General features: G+C 48.4%; 1 protein-coding gene across 3 annotated transcripts in view; it reads left to right on the plus strand.

The window, feature by feature from the left end:
* GFRA2 (GDNF family receptor alpha 2) overlaps positions 1 to 27,614 on the plus strand; it is a 101,113-nt gene that overhangs the window by 64,617 nt on the left and 8,882 nt on the right. For all 3 annotated transcript variants that reach the window (XM_065584612.1, XM_005285089.5, XM_065584611.1), the window contains 3 exons: positions 18,538 to 18,647; positions 20,099 to 20,239; positions 26,224 to 26,399. In XM_065584612.1, the coding sequence (XP_065440684.1) occupies positions 18,538 to 18,647; positions 20,099 to 20,239; positions 26,224 to 26,399 (427 nt within the window). The remainder of the gene's footprint in view (positions 1 to 18,537; positions 18,648 to 20,098; positions 20,240 to 26,223; positions 26,400 to 27,614) is intronic.

Consider the following 27,614-nt stretch of genomic DNA (forward strand, 5'->3'; position numbering starts at 1 on the left):
GAAAAATGCAAAGTCCCTTCTTCACTTGACTTCTGCATAGAGGTTGTTGGATCTGTCCTCCTGTGCAATGCTGAAGGGGAATAAAGAGAACCAAAGGAAGTGGTGAAAGAGAGGAATAACAGAAACCTCCGAATTCCCCTCCCTCCTAATTCATTTCTTTGCACAAGAGAAGTGGCTGCACTGCTCACAAAGATGATAATGATAAAAGACCTCAAATCTTCAGCAGAAACCAGATCAGCATTCAAAGAAAGTTTAAAGAAATCTTTCAGCTCAGTGGCTACCTTGCTCAAGGCTAACCACACTCTTAACACAATAATAAGTCAATTCTCACTGAATAATTAAATAGAGAACCTTCATAAGTATTGACTTAATGTGACAGCCAGTCTATACTGAATCAGGGTTTGCTTATGTAAACACAATCTCTTGTTCAGCTTAGTTAGCAGTTCAATGAAATAGAACATTCCTTCAATTAAAATCAAATGATGTGTGCATTTAATTCTTTCCTTCTCTTACTGGGTAATAATAGGTTTTGAACATAGGCGAGTGGATAAAAAAATCTTTCAAGTGCACTTATCCGTGATGAATCAAAATGTAGTGTCCTAAAAAATATGGGTGATTTTATTTCCTAATTCAAAGACAAAGTGGACTTATCTTTGCAGCCAACCTATTGTCTATCTGACCTAATTTATTCCTCTCTCTCTCTCTAATCTAATGTACCCAAAATCCTTAGTCCCCTAAATAATAATTTACCTTAAGTTTATCATAAAAGACACAGCTATTCACTGCCTCTAGGTTTAGCTGCTTTTACTGGGTTTAGTTTTTTTGGTCTCCTTTTCTTTCCCCTCCCCCTCTTTCCTTTTATTCATCATCACTTCCATTATGACAGGAAGGTTTTTATGAAGTGGCAGGTGTGTGTACATTTATTACAAGATATTCCCTGGCACAGATTTCAGAGCTAAGGTTCAGTTGAGATTTGCACTCAAAGCATGACTAAGATTCCTCTGTGTCACACCATAATGATTGACTTTAGTCTCCAAATCCAGGCCAATAGCTCTTCATGGGCCAAGTGAAATTTCCATATTTTACTTTCTTCAGTGACATATTGATGAGGAAACACGTATAAATGCTCCTCTTGTGGATTTTCCCCCTGCTTCCCTCTCTTTTCCTTTGGACTCCTTTAGCTAACCAACCACAGTCCTCACAAATGCCAAACTCTGTGTCGCACACATGTTTTCATGGACATGCATTCTTAACAACATCTCAGACATAAACCACTTCTGAACTCGAACAATTAAATGCATAGAGACTCATTCTCCTTATTGGTCATACGTTTTGCCAGGGTTATCTGATGGAACTGCATCATCCATCTAGTGGCTTCTGTTTTCAATGGAAACACGTTTTTTTGCCCTACACATTTCATTTTTGTGTAAGTTATCTACCTAGCTCTGTTCCTATCTATCTAGGGACTTATACTCACCCTGTTACAGCGGTATCTGAGGACCTCGCGCTCTTTATCCTCAACACACCTCTGTGAGGCAGGGCAGTGCTGTTATCCCTGTTTTACAGAGAGGGAACTGAGGCATAGAGAGGCTAGGTGACTCATCCGTGGTTACTCCGGCAGGCTGTGGCAGAGCAGGGAACTGAAGCCAGTCTTCTAAGTCCCAGGCTTGGGCCCTACCCAATCTGTCATCCTTCCTTTGACTCCCCACTTGTGCTCTGCGCACACACCCTGGTGAACCCAGGGTGCAAAATGAGCATCATAGGCATGTGTCCTGGAGGACCTTGGAGAGGGGTGAGCAGGGTGATCGAGGAGCGGGCAGAGTGAACATAAGGGAAGGCGGGTTGAGTGCTGATTTGGGTAGGTTATGCTGAAGGAATAGGTTAGTGAACGAGAGGGGCCACTGCTGAGCAGGGGAAGGTAAGTGTCTGCATAGATACTGCATGTGAAGGTTTCCCCTGGCATGGCTTATTGGGCCCCAGGGCTCAGAGGGGGCAGAGTCTGAGGAGCCCGTTAAGTGCTGCTGCAGAAGGACAGGGCTCCCTACACTCTTGGCCTCCCATGCAGTCCTGCTCTTCCCTCTACAGATCCCTCCTGAAATCTCAGCCCAGCCTACCAGCTGCGAGTTTAGTGTGTGCCCTGTTGGGGTTGTAGAGCTCTTGGTGAGCGCTTGTCTGTGTGAGGTGCACACTCCCGGGATGCTCTGACACAGCCAACCCTCCCCCTAACCAAACAAAGGCAGGGGGGTGCGGCGCTGGAGGCCGAGCCGAGCGCGGAAGCTCTCAGGCAGCAATGGGGGCATTGCTCTTTCTAGCGCTTTCATCCTGCCTGCCAGGTGGGTGGCTGAAAATCTTCTGCCTCTGGTTGCACTCATGTCATATGAGTTCCATGGTGCATCGCAGCGACTCGGACAGGCACTGAACTGCTGAGGGAGGGGCATGTCAGAGCTGGTGTGCAGACGCCTCTGTCCATTAAAGCCATTTTGTCTCGGTCCTTGTAAAGGGCCCATGAAAATGCATCTTGAGTAATTTCCACGTTGTGGATATTTTCTGCGTGAAATACTCAAGTGCGTGATTATGGTTCATGGGGCAGCAAATTCCTCAAACTGTTCCTGGTGCTGTGCCGAGACCCTGCCAGGCTCTGAGGAAGGAGCACAGTTAGGGCCACTTAGGCACCTTGGTGTCCGTTCTCATGGAGCCATGGCGTTTAAGGCCCGAAGGGACAACCAGCTTATCCAGTCTGACCTCCTGTCTATCACAGGCCACCCACTACACTCCCACGCTAAACCCAACCACAGAAATGAGACCAAAGTGTTACAGCCCTCAGGAGTCCTTGCTGGCTAAAAAATGCTCTGGAAGAGACTTTTAATGCTGGAGTGTGGGTGTCTTGGTGGCACTGACAAACAACATCCGAAATGCTTACATGAGATTAGGGACAACGGTAACTAAGCAATCATACGCATTAGCAGTGTGGCCCAATGGTTAGGGTCCTTGCTTAGTGTTCAAGAGATGTGGGTTCTATTCCTGGCTATCCCATTGACTGGCTGTGTGACTTTTGGCAAGCTGATTCCCTTCCCCGTGCCTGTTTCCCCTCCTACCGTTTGTCTGTCTTGTCTGTTTAACTCTTTAGAGCAAGGACTGTCTCCCACTCTGGGTCTGTACTGCAATGCGCACAATGGGGCTGTGATCTCAGTTGTGGCCTAATCATAGGTTCAAAGAACGTTGATTCATATAAAAACCAGAATTGCCTCCAAACGTGACCTGGTGTGTGTGGGGGCATTGTGTGACTTAGGGCAAGTCTCTGAGGCACAGATTCTCATAGGTATGTAAGTGGAATCAATGGGATTTAGGTGCCTAAATACCTTTTGAAGCTCTGGGCTTAGTCTCTCGGGTCTCAGTTCCCCATCTGTACAATGGGGATAATAGCACTGCCCTGCCTCACAGGGTGCTGTGAGGATAAATATGTTACAAGATTGTGAAGGGCCTTAGTTTTTAATAGGGGTAATTAGGAGCTTGGAGGTGCAGCAGGGTGGCCAATGGGAACAAGGATATGAAGTAGAAATTACCATATCCGAAGTGGAAGCCAAATTCAAACAACTTAATGGGACCAAATGGGGCAGGGAGATAATCTTCATCCAAGAATGTTAAAGGAACTGTCTCATGAAATTGCAAGCCCAAGAGCAAGGATTTTTAATGAATCTGTAAACTCAGGGTCGTACCCTGCGACTGGAGAATTGCAAACGAAGTACCTATATTTAAGAAAGGGGAAAAGAGTGAAAACTACAGACCTGTTAATTTGACCTTAGTTGTATGCAAGGTCTTAGAACAAATTTGAAAGAGAGTAATTATAGACCTAGAGGCAAATGGTAATTGGGATAAAGTACAACATGGTTTTGCTAAAGGTAGATCATGCCAGACCAACCTGATCCCTTTCTTTGAGAAGGTAATTGATTTTCTAGACAAAGGAAATGCAGTAGATAGAATCTACCTGGATTTCAGTAAAGTATTTGATACAGTTCCACATTACGATCAGCGATGAATTACCAACATATGATGTCAAGTATCAGAGGGGTAGCTGTGTTAGTCTGGATCTGTAAAAAGCAACAGAGAGTCCTGTGGCACCTTTAAGACTAACAGATGTATTGGAGCATAAGCTTTTGTGGGTGAATGCCCACTTCGTCAGATGCATGTAATGGAAATTTCCAGGGGCAGGTATAAATATGCTGGCAAGAATCAGTCTGGAGATAACGAAGTTAGTTCAATCAGGGAGGGTGAGGTCCTCTGCTAGCAGTTGAAGTGTGAACACCAAGGGAGGAGAAACTGCTTCTGTAGTTGGCTAGCCATTCACAGTCTTTGTTTAATCCTGATCTGATGGTGTCAAATTTGCAAATGAACTGAAGCTCAGCAGTTTCTCTTTGGAGTCTGGTCCTGAAGGTTTTTTTTTTGCCGTAAGATGGCTACCTTTATATCTGCTATTGTGTGGCCAGGGAGGTTGAAGTGTTCTTCTACAGATTTTTGTATACATGATGGTTAGAAACCAACACATGATGGTTAGAAACCTTCCCCTAATTTCAAGCCTAAACTTGTTGATGGCCAGTTTATATCCATTGTTCTTGTGCCAGAATTGGCCCTTAACTTAAATAACTCTTCCTCCTCCCTGGTGTTTATCCCTCTGATGTATTTATAGAGAACAATCATTCTCCCCGCAACCTTTGTTTCATTAAGTTAAACAAGCCAAGCTCCTTAAGTTTCCTCTCCTAAGGTAGGTTCCCCAGTCCTTTGATCATCCTGGTAGATGACCCCAGGTGTCTGACTGATGGGTTTTGCCCACATGCTCAGGTTCTAATAGATCACCATATTTGGGGTCGGGAGGGAATTTTTTCCCAGGTCAGATTGGCAGTGGTTTGCTGTTACCACCTTGTCTCTGATATCAGTGACTGCAGGCCAAGTTTTCCAAAGTGACCAATGATTTTTGGTGCCCAGGTTCAGATGTCTTAAAGGGACCTCTGAGTGCTCCATACTTTCTGACAATCAAGCCCCTTCAAACTGTCCCACGTTGGGCATAGAAAAATGGAGGCACTCCAAATGACTAGTTACTTGGAAAATCTTGGCACTGCACCCTTCCCACCTCTCATGACTGGAACAGCTGCAGGTGACTTGAGCTAACTTAATGTGGTCAAATTCAACAGCGCTCTGCCTGTTTTCCTTTAAAGGGCACAAGGAAACCTTAGCCAGGGAATCCCAGCCAAATTGAATTGTCCCGGCCTTTTCGTTCAGAAGGAAAACACATTTCCGAGATGAATTCATCAAAGGGGAAACAAGCCGGAGAATTTTAACTTTGAAATTCAGCATTTGGGTTGGGCTCATTTGTTCTTTTCTTTTAATCCTTTTTTTGTTCCTTTTTTCTTGGATGGATTTCAGGAAAATAACTTGACAGCCAAGATTTTTGGTGCGCGCGCTCTTTCTCTCTTCTCCTCCTCCCTCTTTCATGGGATTTGACCTCAGCTGCCAGGGAAGCTGACTCCAAAGCAGGTCTCAGATTTCTAGGCAAAGACTGGCCGGGCCCACCTGCTGCCTGGAGTTGTGAGCAGCAATTTGGCACGAGTTCCCCGCATTGCTGCTAAAACGGACTTGGCTCTGTCTCTCTTCACCGAGGCACTTAAAGGCAGAAATCTGAGAAGCCATGGGACTGTTCCAAAAAGGTTTATTCCTGGCAGTTAGAATCTCATCCAACGACTGTGAACTCATTGTATATAACGGAAAGAGTGACATCTGGCTTGGATATTATGGAAAGATTACCAGCTGGCTTGTCATGTATTATGAAAAGAATAACATTTGCCTTAGAGGATGCTACAAGCCAGGAGCAGGGCCCCGGGGAGTGGGCTGACAAATTTCCATCACGCTTGGTGATGAACTTGCCACAGTTCTTTAAGGGAATTGACATAACTTTGTCTCTAATTCTGGGAGAGGGAGATGCTGTCATGAACTTTATTTATCTCCTGAGGAACGGCGGGGGCGGGGATGGGGGAAGCAAAGACGGAAGGAGCTCAAGTACCTTCTTAGCACAAGTATGTTGAGAAAGCATCAGAGTTTTTCTGCAGTGGGGCAGGTCCCCCTCTGCCTGCAGATTGGCAAGAGGTTATGGGGGCTTTTAAGGCCAGATCTAACCTCAGTGGTGTCAGTGGAAAGGGTCCCATTAACTTCAGTGGGAGCTGGATCAAGTCCTTAGCCCAGGACTCCAGATTCCTAGGATAGACTAGACTCTACGTTCTTAGCCTCCCTCCCTTCTCTCTGCCTTGTGCATGGGGAGGCATTGCTGCAGCCCCTAGTGACATACAACCTGCAGGGGGTATGAATGCCCTAGGAGGAGCATGCTCAGAAGTGGCCTCCTGTCCATGGGAGCCACATGCTTTCCAATGCATAGTTCAGCTGTGCCAGCTGATGTGAAAAAGAAGTGTGGGGGGGTGGGGATCCACTTTGGAGCATCTCACATCCCTGGCGGCACTCACATTCTCCCTGCTGCTTGCACTCCTGTAGCCTGATTCTAAGCTTGCTTGCACTGGGTCCACACCAATGCAGCGCCACTTCAGCGGGGTCTCCCCTGCTCTGGATTCACGTGGTCTGCGTCTCATGTTGCATCATCAAAGATGGGCTCAAGCTGCCTGGATGCTGAATGGCCCAGAGCTGGGTGGCAATTGGGATTCAGGGATTTGGTCTGGCCCATTATGAAGATAGGGGCCATTTGGGAAATCCAGATCTGGGTGCAGATTTTGCACAACCCCTGCAGGGCTGGTTTGGATCTAGGTTTCTCTTCCAGGATCATCTCTAATAATAATTCTTTGCCCTTCTCTAGTCCCTGTCCTCCCTGCATCTCCAGGCACCTTGCAGGCATGCTATCTGTGCTTTTGCATTGGTGCCCATCACCATAGTACATTATGAATTAATCCTCACAAATGCCCCCCATCCCACCCCAGGAGGTAGTAGTATCCCCATTTTGCAAATGGGCAGATTGGGGTGCAAAGAGGTGAAATAACTCACCCAAGGTCGCCCAGCAGATTAGTGGCATAGGGCAGGGAATAGAGCACAAGTCCTCTGAGTCACAGACTAGTCCCCCCTATTAGCACCCCCTTGAGCAGAGCACACACTCCAGCTGTGAAATGTAAGTCCCAGATGTAAGCGGTGAGTGGCACCCAGCCTTTTCAAGTGCTAGCAGCAGTGGCTTGCCGAGCAGCACTGTATTCTTTTCTCACCCTTGCCAATGCTCTTTCTCCGGGGAAGGCAGGCAGGGCTCTTCACACCCAGAGCTGACAAAGCTCACAGCTGGTTACATTCAATGTCTTCGACTCTATGGGGTTGACCAGATGCTCTGTAAGGTGGCTCAGCCCTGGTGTTCTGATTTCCCCCTGGGGTGCTGTATCCACAGTTTTCCATTCCGTTGGTACTGGGCTTTGTTGCTTAACTTTCCCTTCCGCATCTATCCTGGCATCCCTTCTCTTTTCAGCTGCCACTGCTCAGCAGGACCTGTTTCTGTTTGCAACCTGCCTGCTGTTGTATATCCGGTTGTACCACTAGCAAGAGCAAACCTTTCCTCCTTTCTCCACAGATGCTGCCTTTGGAGATTGATTTGTACCAAAATATGTATTCAGTTAGGGATAGAAACCCCCATGCTTCATGGCATTCACCAACCTCTAATTAATGGGGGTCAGGAAGAAACTTCTTGTGGGGGAAGATTATCCCATAATTGCCTACTGCAGGGTTTCTTGCTCTTGCCTTGGAAGCAGCTGGTCTTGGCCCCTGAGAGAAATGGGGTACGGGGCTAGATGGACCCCAATTCTGATCCAGTCTGGAAATCCCTGTGTTCTTTCTTGTGAGTTTCCCTCTTACTTTTTTGTGTGTTTGTGAACAGACCCTCATTCAAAATTAATTGCAGAACAATTATTGGTCTGTGGGTTCTTAATGAGCAGCTCTTCATGACCATTCAGTATTCAAACTCTGAGGGTATGTCCACACTGCAGCTGTAACTTCCACCTTGGGTAGATGGACACATGCTAGCTTTGATCAAGCTAGCAGGCTAAAAATAGCAGTGTAGCCGGAGTGGTGCTAGGCAGCAGAAGCAGCAGCTGGCCATTTGAGTACAATCCCATCCAAGACCCTAGGTGTGTACTTGGGTGGTTAGTCCATGCCTCTGTCCACACCATTAGTAGACGTGCATCTACCCAACCTGGAAATTACACCTGCAGCCGCAGTGTAGACATAGCCTGAGATAGTGTCGTGCGCCCCTAGGTCACATAGTGTTGACTCCATTCCCTGGTGGGAGGAGTGTAACTCTTACAATCAGGTTTCCAGCGTGAATGGCTGTGTTTGCAAATTCACTTTGCTTTATCCTCATCTGGGGTGAACTGGCATAATCAATGGAACTACACTGGTTTACATCAGGGGAGGATCTGGCCCTCCAAATTTGCTTCCTATGAATATTCTCCTAAATTTGGCTGTTTCCTTGAAAGTACCTTTCTGCTAGAAAATTTGCAGAAAGGGTGAAATCTTTGTAGAGGGGTGGCACAACTTTCCTTCCCCTTTTAGGGTGTGTCTTCACTGCAGAGTTATTCCAGTTGATCTGCATGGCCACCTGAACACGTGTGTTAGCCTCATTCGGGTGTGAGCACCTATGCTGCAAAGCCCTATCTGAGTTACTTTGAGCAGATATTCTGATTCTTTCCCAGCCAGTTGTCAATTATGGGACAACTTGTCTGTCCTACTGGGGGAATTATGGGAAGACATTACAGGATTATCAGCACTTGAGTGATTTAGCCTGTGTCCTCATTGCAAAGCAGGCGGGTTCTAGCCCAAGTGAAAGTGTAGCCTGGGTTCTACCCTGCATCCCCAGCTGGGCCAGGTAGCCCAGGCTTGAAGCACCTCCAGACCTGGGTAAACGGTTTTTGGGTGTGGACTGTAGGGAGAGTTAAACACTGGTAAAAGCCTGGATTAACTCCTCAGTGAAGACACACCCTGGGGGAACTCAATCCTGCAAGGTTCTGAGTACTCCAAAGCCAGTCCAGTAAAGCACTTAAACACATGCCTGACTTTAAACACATGAGTTGACTTCATTGAGACTCTACATGTGCATAGGTGCTTTCCTGGGTATGGGATGGAATGCTCAGAGCCTTGTAGGCTCCTGGAGCCCAGGGCGCCTGTCACTGCGTTGATTCTGCTGCCGGCTGTGGAAAAGTGCCTTTCCCTTTGGGAGCATAATATCACAGACCAGGGAAATAAACAAGCAGGTTTACTGAAGCCTAATCTGCTGCATTGTGAGGAGGAGTGGAGTGCTATCAGGTTAGCTTTGCGTTGGATTTACGAGTGGCACTAAAACAAAAGAGCTGAGCATGACAGAAAGGAGAGGTTTGTTTCCAGCAAGGAGAGGGAGCTGGCTCTGAACTGGGGGTGAGGAGAGGGTGGGCTGATGTATGCATTGACGTCCTTCCCTCCTGAGGGCTGACAACATGTACAGTTCGCTCACTGAAGGGTGGGGGAGTTGGGTCAGGGGCCAAGCCGTTCCGATTTGCTTTTGTTCTCACATTTTCCACAATAGAAGAGGGAATTAAAATCCACATCCGTGGCTCCTGAATGGAACACTCCTGACATGCAAGCAGCACGCACTCCTCTCTCTCAGGGTCCATCCACACTGCAATCTGAAGTGTGATTGTGCTAGCTTTACACACGCTAGCATAGCTCGAAACAGCAACGTAGGTGCAGCGGCGCAGGCTGCAGCGTGGGCTGCACAAGCCCACCTTGAATGCTGGGTACTTATTCGCATTGCAAAGCCCACGCTGCCACATCTCCACTGCTAGTTTTAGTTATGCTACTGTGGGTACGTCCACCCCAGCCGCAATCCCACCCCCAGCTGCAGTGTAGATGTACCCTCGGTTGGTGTGTCTGCTTGCAGCATGTCGGAAGGTGTTAGCCAGGAGATGGAAGCCAGGGAATTGGTAGCTAAGGTGCAATAAGAACAGGAGTATTTGTGGCACCTTAGAGACTAACAAATTTATTTGAGCATAAGCTTTTGTGGGCTACAGCCCACTTCTTCAGATGCATAGAATGGAACATATAGTAAGGAGAGATATATACATACAGAACATGAAAAGGTGGAAGTTGCCATACCAACTCTAAGAGGCTAATTAATTAAGATGAACTATAATCAGCAGGAGGAAAAAAACTTTTGTAGTGATAATCAAGATGGGCCATTGCGGACAGTTGACAAGAAGTGCGAGGTTTCAGAGTAGCAGCCGTGTTAGTCTGTATCCGCAAAAAGAACAAGAGGTGTGAGGATACTTAACATGGGGAAATAGATTCAATTCCCTTAGCTGTTTCTCTTTCTCCCCTGCTGTCCTCTGTCCTGCCCTTTCCCACTTGGTCATTAAAGACAAGTTTGTTATGCTGCAGGTTATTCAGAATAAGAACAGGAGTACTTGTGGCACCTTAGAGACTAACAAATTTATTAGAGCATAAGCTTTCGTGGACTACAGCCCACTTCTTCGGATGCATATAGAGTGGAACATATATTGAGGAGATTATATATATACACACATACAGAGAGCATGAACAGGTGGGAGTTGTCTTACCAACTCTGAGAGGCCAATTAAGTAAGAGGCAAAAAAATTTTTGAAGTGATAATCAAGATAGCCCAGTACAGACAGTTTGATAAGAAGTGTGAGAATACTTACAAGGGGAGATAGATTCAATGTTTGTAATGGCTCAGCCATTCCCAGTCCTTATTCAATCCTGAGTTGATTGTATCTAGTTTGCATATCAATTCCAGCTCAGCAGTCTCTCGTTGGAGTCTGTTTTTGAAGTTTTTCTGTTGTAAGATAGCCACCCGCAGGTCTGTCATTGAATGGCCAGACAGGTTAAAGTGTTCTCCCACTGGTTTTTGAGTATTATAATTCCTGATGTCAGATTTGTGTCCATTAATTCTTTTGCGTAGAGACTGTACGGTTTGGCCAATGTACATGACGGGCATTGCTGGCACATGATGGCATATATCACATTGGTAGATGTGCAGGTGAACAAGCCCCTGATGGTATGGCTGATGTGATTAGGTCCTATGATGATGTCACTTGAATAGATATGTGGACAGAGTTGGCATCGGGCTTTGTTACAAGGATAGGTTCCTGGGTCAGTGTTTTTGTTCAGTGATGTGTGGTTGCTGGTGAGCATTTGCTTTAGGTTGGGGGGTTGTCTGTAAGCGAGGACAGGTCTATATGCATCCGAAGAAGTGGGCAGTAGCCCACGAAAGCTTATGCTCTAATAAATTTGTTAGTCTCTAAGGTGCCACAAGTACTCCTGTTCTTTTTGCGGATACAGACTAACACGGCTGCTACTCTGAAACCTGTTATTCAAAATGCTTCTCTTGGGCAATCCCTTCAAACTGGAGAGAGGCACTCAGGTCCTATGGTGGCAAAGGCCATATAGACACCTAACTAGACAGAGGGCATAGGACAATTGAGTCTCAGAATAAGGCAAAGGCTGAAATTTTGCATCCTTCACTCTTTACCATACTTGCTGGCCCCCATTAGGCCCTGGGAAGCAGAGAACAGCTGTAATATACTGCTCTTTGGGGACACCTCCCCACCCAAGTGGGCTGGAACCAGGCTCCACATATGGACCTCATACCAGCTATTCACCAGTCGGGGAAGACACTCTGCACAGAGGTTATTCCCATGGGACCAGTTATTCCCATGCTAAGTCCCCTTTCCGCTCCCGAGCAGCATAGAGTGAGCCTTAGCGTCACTGAGAATCAGGTCTGATACATTTTTAAGTTCCTGCCTGAGCACTTGTATCCTTTAGCATCGCCTTGCCTGCTTAGGAGAATTGAAAACGCCAGGGGTGAGACATGCAGGAGGAGGTGATATCTGAGCTCATTAATTCTGGTGAGCTGTATCATACCTCGCTGTTTGTTTCTGGGCTGGTAATGAATTGAGGGAAACTATTGTTTTTAGGCTGCCTAACTCCAGGGAGAGAATGTTGTATCCAGAGAAAGAGAAAGATCTCTTCATTGCCCTTTACCAGGGCTGCTCTGCAAATCCAGGAATCCCCTGGGACCTTTTAGCTTTAGCAGCTCCATAATTCATGATCCAGCTGAATAGCAGTGCATATCGTTAACCCTAATGCTGAAGTCAGGGCTTTTCTACTCTCAGTACAGAATGGCTATGCCAGGTACATTGGAAGCCAAGAGAGTAGGGGTTCAGGATACCCCGTCTTGTAGTCTTATGTGTTCTGCAGGTAGAGATGTTCATGAGTTTATGGGAGACCTGGCAAATTGGGTCCACATTACGTAATTACAGTAGCAAGCCCAGAGTTAGGTGCTGTACAGATACAGTGAAAGACAATCCCTGCCCTGAAGATCTGACAGTCTAAATAGATGAGCAGTGGGAAGGAGGAAGATGGGTATCCCCATGTAACAGTGGAGAGCTGAGGCACAGAGAGATTAAGGGTATGTCTGCCCTGCAGCTGGCAGCGTGCCTCCCAGCCCAGCTAGCCAGAACGGTGGCACACTCCTATTTGCAGCGGAGACATTCCCTAAGTGACTTACCCAGGGTCACACAGGGAGTCTGTGGCAGAGCCAGCAATTGAACCCCATTCTCTTAAGTCCCACTGTCTTAATCACAAGACCAGCTTTCCTCTCTGTCTAAAGTAGATGCAGCTCCACTGGAGGTCTGTGGACCAGATTTATCAGTGGACTAAATGGTGGTGTCATCTGCATTATTATTATTATTACTATTGTTATTATTTTATTATTTATTACTGTTAATTATTTATATTACCCTAGTGTCTAAAGGCCCCAATCCCATTAAGATTGGCACATCCCATTAACATAGCCCTGGAAAATGTAGTCTGTAGATAGGCAGTAAGTGGGTTAGCAAACTGGTGTAAGTGCTAATTTAGAGCAAAAATGAGTGTAACTTACATGCTAAGGGCTTAATAAGCAGCAGGAGAAGGTATAAGATACAGCGCATGGGACGACTGTTTATCTTCCAGTTTCCTGGCGGCTGTTGCATGTTTCACTTCTAATCCTTTGGCATGTATAGCAGAGCCAACCGCACTCAGTTTTGAACACACACAGAATGCCAGACTGGCACAAGTAACATCACTTTCCCTCTTACCCTTGTTTTCCAACCACTTGTATCCTGTCCTCAACTGTTATTGCTGAGTGTAGTAAGCAACTGTTGAGTTCCACCCCAGGGACGGCTGCATTTTGGCAGGATCTGTCACTCATTCTGTAGAGCCCTTTGATATCCGTTGTGACAAAAAGCAATGTATAAATGGGGGGTATTACTACAGATCCTTCCACTTCATTCAATCACGGCTTCGTTTCTTCCTCCATTTAATATGATCAAAAACCTCTGGATCCAAATCATTCCTATTTAAAAAATAACACAATTTCCGCCCTTTATTTTGATCAATTCGGATGGCTTTAGGCAGGTAGTATTGGATAATTCAATCACTGGTTATAGAGAGCTGACATTTAATTAACAAGGAAGCAAAAAGAAAAAAATTGGAAAGATGCAAGAAAAAATTGCTCAGGGGAGACTCCCCTGTGAAAGCCAAGGTCTTCTCTACATTGAGCAATATGATGTCAGGGGACCTGGCTACATTGACCCAGTTTGGCTGAGTCACAATTCAGTCCTCAACATGTTGCAAACCCTGATGAGGGAGAGTCTGTTGTTATTACTGAGTTCCACAATGGGTGTTTTTTACCGTGCATGTGGGGAACCTATTCCAGGTATTACAGTGAGGCAGTATAATCTAGGTATTAGGGCACTGGACTGGGAGCCAGGAGACTTAGGTTCTATTCCATATTGTGACTGTGGGTGTGTCACGTAGACTACTTCCTCTGCTGGTCTTGTCTGTTTAGACTGTAACCTCTTTGGGGCAGGAGCGCTCTCTCATAGGTATGTGCACAGTGGGGTATGCAGGTTTACTGCAACACAAATAATAATAAGGCACCACTTGTTAGATGACTGGAATTGACTAGACTGAATCGAGAAGAGTATTCATTTAGAGAGCCACAGAGTGCAGCTCTGGCTTTGCCAAAGCTGTTCTATGTTTGGAGCTATTTTTTTTTTCTGTTGACTCATCTCTTGTTCAATTATTACTTCTGTTCCTGGGAGGAAACCCCATTTTTTTCTTGGCCAGCTTTCCCAACTGTAGAAAGTTCCCTACCCAGCGCTGCCAGTTCAATTTTAGATTGAAATGATACGATTTGCAAGGCGGCTTTGATGTAACTGAGAAGAAAATCCCTATTGGTGGCAGTAAGCCTTATAGCTGTAAGGCTGTAATGTAAGCAAACTCCTTAACTCTATATGGAACTCCTGGTTATTGGCCTTTATGGAAATCTATCTATCTATCTATCTATCTATCTATCTATCCTCCATGTTTCTCTTACCTCCCTCTCTTCAGAGTCCCCTCTTCCTCCCTTTCTCTCCCTGTTTAGCCAACCCCAAGAAAATCCCATCCTCCAAAGGAATTAAAACAAAACACATGAAGGAAGACACCAATCAAAATGGCGGCACTAACATGGCATTTGCAGACCATCACTGTGTTCGCTCTGCTTGTATGTGCCATCCTTCCCCCTAGCCCTTGGTTCTGTCTTTGTAAGATCTGCAGAGCAGGGACTGTCTCATTCTGTGTTTTTACAGCACCTCATGCAATGATCTCAGTTGGGGTCCCTAGGTACTACCATAACACACATAATAATAATAGCTGTGCTCCCATATGGCCCTCATCACCTTGGTATCCGAGAGTCTCCCATTAGGTAACAAATATTATGGTTGTTGTCTCTCTCTCCCCTGCCACCGAGAAGCAAGAGAAGACAACAAGGGGTGTGAAGGAAAACAGAGGCAAAGTGACTTATCCAGCAGTCTGAGGTAGGGCCAGGAACAGAATTGAAGTTGTCTGGCTTTCAGTCTGCTGACTTAGCCACTAGCCCAAGCAAAGATGAGCTCGGAAGAAAGGGAAGAGGCTTTATTTGCATCTTTATGTGATGCTCAGAAGCAGGATGTTCTGGTCTGTTCCCCCACTGCCCCTAGTCCCTGACACCACTGACATCCTTTCTCTTTCTTCTGGCCTGTTTGTCACCTTCATTCTGCCCACCCTGTAGCTTAGAGCTACTGTCAGTGGTGCACTGGGGTGAGCATGAGAGCCTAGAGGGGAGCTAGTATGGGCAAGCGGAGCCTCTGGTTTCTTATTCCCTTTGTAAACCTGTGACTTTGTATTTCAATGTCACCGGCAAATCACAAAAACAACCCAACCCCAGCGCTTCAACTGCATGCCAGCCTCTAACATTCCAGGGGACCGATAAGATCCAGCAGTGAAATTATACAATCCTGGAACGATGCTGGCAGCAGCGTGGCCAAACAAGGATATGAAATTTACAGAGCACTCGGAATGTAGGCAGTACTTAAAGAGCGAGCAATGTCCCAGCATACCAGCCACTGCTGGTAACTAGCTAAGCATATTAGGGCAGTGTCTTGTATGCCATCCTGATAGTATTTACAGGGTAACTAGGAATCTGTGTACAGTACATGGACACCAACATAAATGATGGTCCCACCTCACCGCTCCTTCCTCAGTGGAAGGGCCCTGAGTAAGCAAGGACCAATGAGTATAGGGGTACTCACAGTACATGCAATGTATAGGGTTACTCACAGTACATGCAAGGTAAATAATAGTGCAACATGCATGGATACCCATGTAACTGTATAATGGTGTAGCTATGGCTTTGCTACTCCTAGTATTTCCAGTGTAGCTACTATGGCCCAGGGTAACATGCACAGCTAGCCATGTAACTGGCTGATTGTAGCAGTGCAGTGTAAACCAGCAAAAGGTGATTTAGATCCAGGTTTCATTTAATCCAGAGCACCAGGCACAAGAAAGGGTAGCCTTGTGCTTTGGGCATTGGCCTGGAATGCAGGAGATCTGAGTTCAGTCCTTAGCATGTCTGAAAACTTCCTTGGGTGACCCTTAGTCTCTCTGCACCTCTGTGAAACGGGGGGACGGCACTGGCCTTGTTTGTCTAATCTGCTTCGGTCTGTAAACTCTCCAGGGCAGAGACTTTCTCTCGCTCTGTGGTGTCACAGAACCTGGCACAATGGGAGCCCTGTTTTGGCTGCAGCCACGCACTAGGTGCAACTGCTGGGGCGGGGTTGTTCCTAGAAGGAGCTATTGCTTCGGCCTATCTGTAATGCTAACACCTTGCAATGTACATGGACCCAGATACTAATGGCATGAAACTTGTGGCAACGTGACAGCACAGTGATTGCTCTTGCAACAGGGAAAGTCGTCCCCACGCCCTGCAACAGGGCTGCTCTCACGTCCCCGCAGCTCTCTGCTCACTATCCCCTGAGTGGGTCAGAGAGGAGCCTGCAGGTCAGGCTGTTGAGAGAGGTTTGAAGTGAAGAGAAGGAGTTTTTCCTGCTGTTCTGGCTGGCGAGGCTCTGAAGCCTTCTGTTTCTGTCACCCCCGGGGGCTGAGGGATGGCAGGACCCAGCCACTCGGAACGAGCCGGACAGGCACGTCAACCTCGGCTATGCTCAGAAGCCACATCTCTCTGAAGTCAAGCAAGCATGAGCCACTCAGGCGGGGAGCATTTGCGCTGAGAAGAGTGGGGGAGTGGGGGCTCTGAAGTGCCTGTCACCCAGCACCCTCAACGGTTGTCCAGCCCGTCAGGCTTTGAAAGCATTAAGGCTTGATCCTGCGAAGTGCTGGGCACTCTGCTCCCCCTGGAGCCGGGGTGTGCTGACTGCACTCAGCACCTCTCAGAATTAGGCCCTTAGTGTCTGTTCCCATCCTGGCTTAGGAACAAACTGTAAACAGCTCAGAAATCCTTCCCCCATCAACTGCCGGGAAAAGCGCGCCAGGCTCTCGCTGACTTCAGTGGGCCTTAGGGCAGTGTGTCATCCATCCCTAGCAGCAGCAAGGAAGGGAGACCCCAAGGACAGCTGCCAAGTGGGCTGCAGAAAAAGTAGGCCGTGAAGGAGAGCTTTGATCTGTCTCTCTCTTTGTGAGCACGGTTGCAAGAGGCCTGCTGTGAATTCTCCTGGTTTTTGCTGTGTGCGCAGTGCATAGTGCAGTGGCTGGATGCTGGGCAGGAGAGACTGGGTCACTGATGCTTCATAGAATCTTTTCTCCAGACCTTCCTGCTCCAAACCAGCATCTCTTACTGGCAGGGGAAGCGGTGGCCTTCGTGCCTGGGTCTCCCTGTGTTTGTGAGAGCCTGTTTAAAACAACGAGGGGGAAACGAGGTGAAATATTTCCCCTTTTGTTTCCCAATGTGTGTGTGTATAAAAGGAAGGGCTTTGTCTCACTCTGTCCCCAGTGAACTGCTGAGTAGCTGAGGGATATAAATCCTCCTGCTTCAGGGCACAGACCCTACTGATGAGGGTCAGGAGGAATCTTCCCCTGTGGGCAGGTTATTCCTTAATTGTCCACTGGGGTGTCTCACCCCTTCCTCTGAAACAGCTGGTGCTGGCCACTGTCAGAGCCAGGTCTGATCTGTTATGGTAATTGTTATGTTCCCATGAGAAGCCATATGAAATTTGCATGGGTCTGCTTGGGTTAGGCACTCTGATATTCTCTCCATATGCGTTTAGCCATATCATTTCCTCACTGTAAATCCAGCCTTACAAAAGCCCAATGGAAATGTACTAGCCCAGGCTTTGAATCTACTCACCAAACCTTTGGCATGATCCTGAAAAACACCCCCTCACCAACCCAACACCTATAAATAGCTCATTCGCCCATCAGGAAATCCCTGTGAGGAGTGGAATTTTGCAAGGTTGTGATGATCAGCATGGCTGTAATCAGCAAAGAGATCTGGGAACCTGCTTATTCTTGAGGGGCAGGCTTGGGACCTCAGCCCACCCTGTCCCCTTCATGCTTTCTCTGCATTCTGATTCTTGCTTCTGAGGGTTTGTGTCTTTAGTGCAAAGTTAACTTGAGTTCTACTCAAGTGTTGCCCCTAACCAGAGTCCCATCCATGCACAGAAACCTCTCACTTGAGTCTGCTGGTGCTTTTCACTCAAGCTGGCCGGACTAAGCGGGAAGGGCAATTGATCCTCAGAGCATCCTCATGTTCTGGGTGTGAGCTATGTTCAAAACCTACCCGGATCTACGCTACAAAGAGGTTGATGTAAGTCACCGTTTGTCAACTTATTTGTACGTGTGTTTACACTCAAATCTGTCTCCCAATAACATAAATGCCCTGTTACGGTGATGCAGTAACACAATCTCCCTGAACGGTGTTGAGCCATGGTTGACATACCGTGGTAGACACTGCATGAGTGTGATCGATTACAGAATGAGATCATATACATTAAAATATTGCTGCAGATCCTAGCCATTATTCTCCTTTAGCTCTCCTCTCTAATACATTCTCTTCTCTTCTTTTTCTCTCTGCTTTAAAACCACTGAATTTACTAGTTCTTAGGGAGGAAAAAGCAGACAAACCAACCAAACCCTGTTCTCTCTCTTGTGTTTTGTAACCAGGTCAAGACTGGCAGATTTTCACACAAATTGTCAAGTCTCTTTCCAGTCACTTACCAGCTGCCCCGGGGATAATTACCAGGCGTGTCTGGGCTCCTACGCAGGGATGATAGGTGAGTCTGTCTTGTTCATCATGCAGAGCACAGCAGGGTTGCCTTTCTCAATCAGTGTCTGGGTTTGGGGGGACTGGTTTATGGATCGTGGCTTGGGGGACTTGACACTTTAGAGACAGAATAACTTAGTGCTGGGGCATATTGGAGGGGTGGTAGTGGATGCAGATGTCGGAAGTTTAGCAAGGCTGCTGTAGCCAGCAAGAACAACCATCTGTATCTGCAGGAACCTTCCTCTTTGCTCACAAGAGCAAAAGCACCAAACCCCTTTGTGAATCTGCTGCAGGGTGGGGTTATAGGGAGATGCTGTGGCCCAGTGGATAGGGGGAGGGGTTCTATTCCTACCTCTACCTGCTGCGTTACCTTGGGTAAGTCTCAGGTTTCCCTCTGTTAAAGGGGGATAGAGATGCTGGCCTTGCAATGTACAGCAAGCTCTGTTGCTAAAGGAGGATGTATTATTACTGGAGACAACTCTGGTTCTAGAGGCGCACGTGGGAGAAAACAACTGAAGGTGGCAGAGGTGTTTGGCATGCTCAGCCGATGCCGACTGGCCTTTCCCCAGAGGGGTGCTCCTGAGGTCTTTGGCAGTAGGTTAGATCCTAGGGTGCAGGTTGCAGGAGAGAGAGCTGTGAGTTTCAGGGATAGCAAATCCAGCTGCCTTGTCACTCTGACTCAGTTTCACTCTTCAGTCCAGGGTTTTGCTTCTCTCAGCTTCGCTCTGACCCGGAGCTCCTCTCCCCCCGCCACAACTACTGCGCAGTGTTGCAGGGGCCGCAGAGGGCAACCAGGGAGTGTTGTTATAATCCTGACACCAGGACTCAAAGGCATCCTGACACCAGGAACGCAGAGGGGATGATGGGTGGGCCAGGTCCCCGTGTGAAGCTGTCAGGGCAGCTCTGCTCATCGCGCCTGAAGAGAGACGCAGGGGCAGGTTCAGCAGGCAAGCAGCATGTCTGAGTCAGACGAGATTCCCAGAGAGAAGGAAGGAACAGGAGACCAGGCCAGCTCAGAGGGACCAAGAGCCATGTGTCTGCTTAGACAGGACAATACCAGGGGCTAGTTATGGGACACGGAGCCTTTCGCCCACCACCAAATTGTTACCCTCCCTCCATCTCCCACTGAGATACCTGCTTCCCCTTCTGTGCTGCAGATCCCACCCTGAGCTGGTTTCTGAGTGAGCAGCTGGAGGGAGAGTCCCTGGTAGCGGGGGTCTCTCAGAACCACTTGGGTTGGGGAGAGCTGGGGGCCGGAACGAGCCATCTGCAGTTCCCTTTAGCTCTGCCTGAATCATGGGGAATCCACTGGGCATGGAAGATGAGAGCCAAGCTGGTGCAAAGCCCATCCTGCTGTGAGGGGAGGCTGTTGGGACCGGAGGGAGCACAGAGCTGTTTCTCTCCGTCAGACTTTCCTCTTCTGGCCCTTGATTCCCTTTTCCTTTCCTTCCTCCTGAGCAGGGTTCGATATGACGCCCAACTACATTGACTCGAGCATCACCAGCATCGCAGTGTCGCCCTGGTGCTCCTGCAGAGGGAGCGGCAACATGGAGGAGGAGTGTGAGAAGTTCCTGAGAGACTTCACGGAAAATCCATGTCTCCGTAAGGCACCGCTCTTCACTCGTTGGCTGTCTGAAGGGGCTTTGGCCTGTCCCAGGGAGCAGGGCAGGAGCTCTGGCTGTGGGGGGAGCTCCCTCTTATTCTAGTCACATTCTCTCCCAGCAGGGAGTGCTGTCGGGAGCCAGGCAGGAGCGCTAGCTATGGGGGAGCAGCCAGCTATTCCAGTCCCAGCCTCTCTCAGCAGAAGCTGTGGGAAGCAGTCTGATGCAAGGGACTCCAGGGAGTGCTATATGCTATGCTGCAGGAGCACTTTGTGTCGGTGGGAGCTCACAACTGCTGTATTGCAAGCTTCTCTCAGCAGTGGTGCTGCAGGTGTCTGTAACCTCCTAGCTATTCTGGCCTCTCCACAAGACCTTGTCAGAGCTCCTGCTCCATGTCTCTGAACAGGAAGGAGATGTAGGAAATTCCTTCTGGCTTGTGGAGTTTTGGGAAACCTTACAACCTAGCAGATAGCTATTGACAAGGTCCCTTTGATGAAGGAGGCCCTGGTGTGCTGAGCTCCAGGAGCTTCATTCTCCCCGTTACTTATTATAATTGTATCCATTGAATTTGTTGTTATTCAATTTAATGATCTGAAAATGTTACCGTCAAGCTCTCTCGCCCTAGTGCTAACAATGTCCCCATCCCTGCTTAATCGTCAAGCTAATTTCATCTGTTTTGGGGATAACAACTGGGTGCAAGCAGGCCTGGATTATTCTGCCATTGCAATTTAGTCCTGCCTTGCAGGATTAGCCTAGCACACTCATGAAACAGAAGGCATTGTCGCTTTCACACCAGGAGGCACTGTAGAGAAGGAAGTAGGAGCTCTCGCTCCCCTGGTACTATGCAAATAGAAAATAAAGAAATAATATAATAATTATTAATAATAATGCACCTCAATCCTAACCATCAGCACCCCCGTTTTTCCAGTTCTGGATTCCCCATATGCAGTTCTGCCAATTCCCCTGACTCCTGACCTGTAGCACCGCCTGCTATTCCAGTCATGGCCCCCATTGGCCACCCTACCCCAATGTTTCCAGTGCCCCATAATCCTGGCCTGCAGAGCCTCCCGCCCCACTATTCCTGCCTGCTCACCCTATGCAGCTGTACTAGTGCACCTCAGTTCAGACTTGCACAGCTGCCACATTTTGTACAGCGCCATGTTGGACATATTATGCAAATCAGCTAATTTGCATATTTGCTGCTAGTTTGCTTTTACTCTTAAACTTCCCCTTAAAAGTATCATGAGGATTTCATGCTGGTGAAAGGCATTGGGCAGAGTTAAGGTTACCTATACAGCCCCCTTATGCATGTTCATTAGGACACAGTGTTTAATTATACCACTACATGCTGCTTTTTCCCTACATGAGTTAACAGGCTTTGAACGCAGGGCCTTTAGTGCCACAGCATACACCTCAGCCATCTGAGTTATAGTATAAGAAGAGCTGTTGCTCTAAGCAGGCTGTTATCCTCTACGTGGACTAGTCCATAGAGGGGGACACACTTCTCCAGTGGGTTATACTACTTGTTGCTAGGCAGCACTGGAATGCTGGGTGTCAGGATTCCTAGCTCTGGGAGCAGAGTATGGCCTAGTGGTCGGTGTCAGCACAGCCAAGCACACTTCAGCCCACAAAGTGAATGACACTCGCTATGTCACGTTTGAGAGCGACACGGCATTTTACTAGCTACAGAGGCAGGCACAACAGAGCTGCCAAATGCATGAGTGTTGTGTGAGTTGCATGATGCATGGGACTTTTGGACCGGCTTCATCCTCCACTGTTCCAGACCTGAGGTTCTCCAGAGAGCTTACCAGTCCCGTCAAAAGCGTGTGTCCGTTTTGTTGTACGGCTCTATGGCTGCTAGGGTTTAGACGGAGATCTGCCAAAACTCATTTCACTTGTGAGTGCTAGAGATGTTGAAGTCCAGAGGTAGGTATCAAATGTGTTATTGCTTTGTCCCACCCACACCCGTTCCCCACCTCATCATGTAGCTCAGTTAAGCCACTGCAGTTGCAACGTGCCATTGATACGCTAGATAGACCCAGGTCTATTTCCGCCTACATACAATCATAGAATATCAGGGTTGGAAGGGATCTCAGGAGGTCATCTAGTCCAAACCCCTGCTCAAAGCAGGACCAATCCCCAACTAAATCATCCCAGCCAGGGCTTTGTCAAGTGGGCCTTAAAAACCTCTAAGGATGGAGATTCCACCACCTCCCTAGGTAACCCATTCCAGTGCTTCACCACTCTCCTAGTGAAATAGTTTTTCCTAATGTCCAACCTAGACCTCCCCGGCTGCAAGTTGAGACCAGTGCTCCTTGTTCTGTCATCTGCCACCATTGAGAACAGCTGAGCTCCATCCTCTTTGGAATCCCCATTCAGGTAGTTGAAGGCTGCTATCAAATCCCCCCTCACTCTTCTCTTCTGCAGACTAAACAAACCCAGTTCCCTCAGCTTCTCCTCATAAGTCATGTGCCCCAGCCCCCTAATCATTTTTGTTGCCCTCCCCTGGAGTCTCTCAAATTTATCCACATCCTTTCTATAGTGGGGGGCCCAAAACCGTATGCAATACTCCAGATGTGGCCTCACAGTGCCAAATAGAGGGAAATAATAATTTCCCTCAATCTGCTGGCAATGCTCCTACTAATGCATCCCAATATGCTGTTAGCCTTTTTGGCAACAAGGGCGCACTGCTGACCCATATCCAGCTTCTCATCCACTATAATCCCCAGGTCCTTTTCTGCAGAACTGCCGCTTAGCCAGTCGGTCCCCAGCCTGTAGCAGTGCATGGGATTCTTCCATCCTAAGTGCAAGATTCTGCACTTGTCCTTGTTGAACCTCATCAGATTTTTTTTGTCCCAATCCTCCAATTTGTCTAGGCCATCCTGGACCCTATGTCTACCCTTCAGCGTATCTACCTCTCCCCCCAGCTTAGTGTCATCCGTGAACTTGCTGAGGGTGCAATCCATCCCATCATCCAGATCATTAATGAAGATGTTGAACAAAATGGGCCCCAGGACCAACTCCTGGGGCACTCCGCTTGATACCGGCTGCCAGCTAGACATCGAGCCATTGATCACTACCCATTGAGCCCGACGATCTAGCCAGCTTTCTATCCACCTTATAGTCCATTCAGCCAATCCATACTTCTTTAGCTTGCTAGCCTTCCTGTACCCTGTGTCCTTAAGCCCCAACCCGTCTTCACTCCAAGTATAATTCCTTCCAGGTCTGTGAACTCCGAGTTCCACAGCTCTCCTCAATTTCTCCTATTACCAGTACTGCCAACCCCAACCCCCAAGTCTGGGCTGCAAAAATCATGAAATAAGCTTAATACTCATGAGCTTAACCCCCCGACTCACACAATGTTGGGGCTTTTTTTCTTTGCCTTCTAGTTTCTGAGCCTTTAAGGAACACTTGGGTCACGTTTTCAAGCTTTTCTCTGTAACCAGGTGTGACAGATGCTATAGATACATGGAATATTCAAAGATTACTACACTGACTTTATAAATGTTATATGTATCTTGATGGGCTGACTAGTGATTGTCACACCAGGAGGGCTGGAATCTTAGCTTTTGTTTCCAAAGAACTGAGATTCTCATGCAATCATTTACATTAGATCCTGGGTTCTAAGTAAAACACCGACTATCATGAAACTCACAGTCAAACCCTACGCGCTGGCAATGCTACTTAACTCTTCTACCCCCCTGCTCATTTGGCATTTCTTTTTCCTTTGCAATGAGCAATCGGGGTGTTGTGGAGAGAGGAAAGATTAAGGTGTGTCGGGGGGAAGGGCAGCACCTTGAACTCAGTGGCTTTGAACCATGTGGCTGGCAGCTGATCTCTTCCAGGTTTCTGGCTCCTGTGTATTGTCCCTGTCTGGGGGAGCTGGAAACCTCTGCCTCTGGTGTGCTTTGCCCATGGTGCATCTAGGGCCGATGAGAATGCCTATGGGCAGGAAGAGATGCCTGGCAAAGGGAGCAGGGATGCTGAACTTGGGGGATGAGGGTGTGGGTAGCAAGGGGCAGGGAGGGATGAAGGATGAGAAGGTGGTAGAGGAGGATGGGAGATGATGGGGAAGGAAGATAGGGAGAGGATGGAGGTGGGGAGGTGGACGTGGAAGATCCTCTACCAGATGGTATTTTTAGTTCTGGTTTCCAGTCACTCCCATCCCATTGCTCTCTTCTTTTCTCTGCCTCCCCTAAACACTACTGCCATGCCCCCAAGATGCCTCTCCTGCTCACAGAGCTGCAGAGGAATCGGGGGCTCAGTGGAAAAGGCGTAATTTGTGCCGTTTCCATCAGCAACTGCCATATTCTCTGTGACGGCGCCGCAGCAGGGAGCGGGGCTGGAGACAATGCACCTGGGCATTTATCTCTGTGCTGGGCACAGAGCCCATGCAGCCAGAGCAGCGGGTCAGCGCACGGTGCCTCATTGCCCCTTCCCCCTCTCCCCCTTTGGAAGCTTTTCTCGCGCCGTTGGGTAGAATTGCCCCGGGCTGCCACCTTGAAACAGGCTAGGGCCTCCTGTGTGAGACAGAGAGATGGGGAAGGAGGAGTTACTATTGGAGCAGCAGAACTGCTGCCAGCCCCAATCTTCTGCATGGGAGAGCTACTGACAACCTCTGCAGAGCAATGGGCTGGAGCGGGGAGGACTCCAGGACCGTCCCAGGGGATTCATGAGACACAGAGTCCCCTCTATCATGCATTTGGTGTTTGTTATTACTGCTTCAAGCCAGGGGCTGTGGCTCACCCCTAGTTCCAGCACCGCTGCCCTCAATCCCCTTCCCTGGGCTCAGGGAGGAGGTGGGGTCCCCACTAGAGGTGAGAGTTCGTAAGACGTATCGTATCCCCTCTGTGGTGGGATTTAGTGATATTTGAGAAACAGGCTTGGGGCTGGGGCTTGGGGGGGTTAAGGAGAGGAAAACACTTTGATCTGCAGGGGCTGTGTCAGAGCGAATGAAGCAGAACCTCAAGGTGACAGGCTGGGTCCCAAAGCAATGAGGTCTGGGCAGGAAGGAGGGCTGGAATGAGGAACAGGGAATGGGAAGGAGGATAGGTGGGTAGAGAGAGTGTGTGAGAGAGAGAAGGTGCGAGGCCGGGAAGGAAGAAGAGTATGAATGAGAGATGACAGCCTGACAGGAAGAGAAATAACTTGCCCACATTGTTTGAAGCCTGCTCACTCCCGCCCATGGCCCCGGCCTCCCACTGACAGCTAGTGACTCCTGGCTGTCTCTGCCATGGCATGCTTCTCAAAGTGGGATGTGTGCAAATAAAGCTTGAGGGCTTTTGCTTCCGCAGCTGCCTGGAAGCAGGCAGACCCCCTCCCAAGGAGGAGGCTGTCCGGCTGGCCCAACAGAGCCCCAGCAACTATCTCCTCTCACAGGCTGCTGGTGTGAGAGCCTGGACGTGGGGTGGCAGTGGCTGTCTCTCAGTCGTTATCTAAGACAGCCCCTAGCCCTGATGACCATGAAGTTTGATACAACCAGCTGGGAGCCACCCTAAAACACAGCAAGCAACATTTCTAGTGGTTAGAGCAGGGAATGGGCCGTCAGGACTCCTGGTGCTACTCCTTGCCCTGGGAAGGGATTGTGGTCTAGTGATCACCACAGTGGTCCAGGAGTCAGGACTCCTGGGTTCCACTCCCAGTCTAAGGAAGTAATGCTGTGTAGTGGTTGGAGCAAGGATGTCACGTCCACCATGGCCTCTGCGCTGGCGTCTACTGCCAACTTGCTGTGTGGCCTCAGGCACGTTGCAGCCTGGCTGGGTGCCTCAGTTTCCCCATCTATAAAATGGGGATTATGCTGACCTGTCTCATGAGGAGGGGGAGTTTGTCAGCTTTAATCCATTCCTAATGTTAGTAAAGTGTTTTCAGATCCATGGGGAAGCACAGCATGTTTAGTAGTTATTGTTGTATGCCCTGTGAGTTGTGTGCATAGAAGTTGATAGTGAAACCACATCCCCAAAGCCCTGTCTCTCTTCCCACTCGCAGGAAACGCCATTCAGGCCTTCGGCAATGGTACGGATGTCAATCTGTCCCCCAAAAACCCCTCGCTGCCTGTCACCCTGCCCCCTAAGACAGAAAAGAGCCCTGCTTTGCCAGATGACATCAATGACAGCAACACCATCTATGACACCAGTGTGATCACAACTTGCACCTCTGTTCAGGTAGGACCTCGGCTCCGGCTCCTGCTCGCTCTTCACAGAAGACACGTGTTAATTTGATGCATGGACCTAGCTTGGCCAAAGCCTCCCACACATTGATGTCCCTGCTGGGACTTAGCCTATGGTCTTGGAAAGTGAGGGTTGTCTATCGAAGGCTGCTGTTTGCAAGTGTACCTCTTGAGTTATTACAGCGCCAAATTCTGTTACCCAGAATCCTCTTGGCCCATGCCCAGCACCGTATTCTCTGTTACCCAGAATCTCCCCGGGCTCTGCCCAGCCCCTGATACATCCCCATTACCCAGAATCCCCCAGGGCTCCCCAACAGCCCCAGCCCCAGTGTGCTTACTGTTATGTGTATTAGATGGTTTGATTTCTTTTTGCCTTCTCTTGTTTGGGATGGAGATCTCCCAGGCTCATGCTTTCCCATGCAGTGCCCCATGGGCTACCAGTTTTTGCCCAGGTTGGCTAGCCTTCCTGCTTTGGGTGAGCACTGGAAGCTGAAAGTGCCCATCAGTATCCACACACAGCCTGTAGATTTACAGCCTGCACTTATGCTCCTATGTGCACACACCGCTATGTAATCCTGCTGGCAATGGGCTGGGGAGGAGGTGGTGGGATCTGGATCAAGATTAAGGTTATGTCTGAGGCTTAATCGGGGCCTGTGCTCAGGTTCCAGGGCAATGAAACCTTGGCAAGTGGTTCTGTTAAGACGTTGACCCCAAATAGCTAATCTCTTAGGACTATTGTTGATTTTGTGGGATTTCCCCCACCTTGTATTGAAATCTTCTGAGCTGCCCTCCTGAGATTTTAGCCATAACTAAACAGGAACCAGAACTGGAAAATAAGGTCCCTTCTGCTTTTGAATCGAATCCAGAAACAAAACAAAACCCACATGGGCTGGCAAGGATCTTAGAATTTAAACCTCAAACCACAATTCACAGCTCCATCCTTGGCCTCCTCAAATTCCTCTGGCCCTGCAGACTTCCAGTTGCTTGGGAGTTATTCTCATCCTGCAGCAGGAGCTGGCCACGCCCATTTGGCATTCTCCTTCACAGCTTTGCCTAGATGAGTGATATGTCTATGCGGTGGTCATGAGGTGTGGTTGCAGTTTGTGGAGACATACCTGGGCTAGCTTTAATCTAGCTGGCTGGGGTACTGATAGCAGTGAAGTTGCAGCAGCATGTGCTTCAGCAGGGGCTACCCACCCAAGTAATTACC

This window comes from Chrysemys picta, chromosome 2 (assembly GCF_011386835.1).
Source record: "Chrysemys picta bellii isolate R12L10 chromosome 2, ASM1138683v2, whole genome shotgun sequence".
In the NCBI taxonomy this organism is placed as follows: Eukaryota; Metazoa; Chordata; order Testudines; family Emydidae; genus Chrysemys; species Chrysemys picta.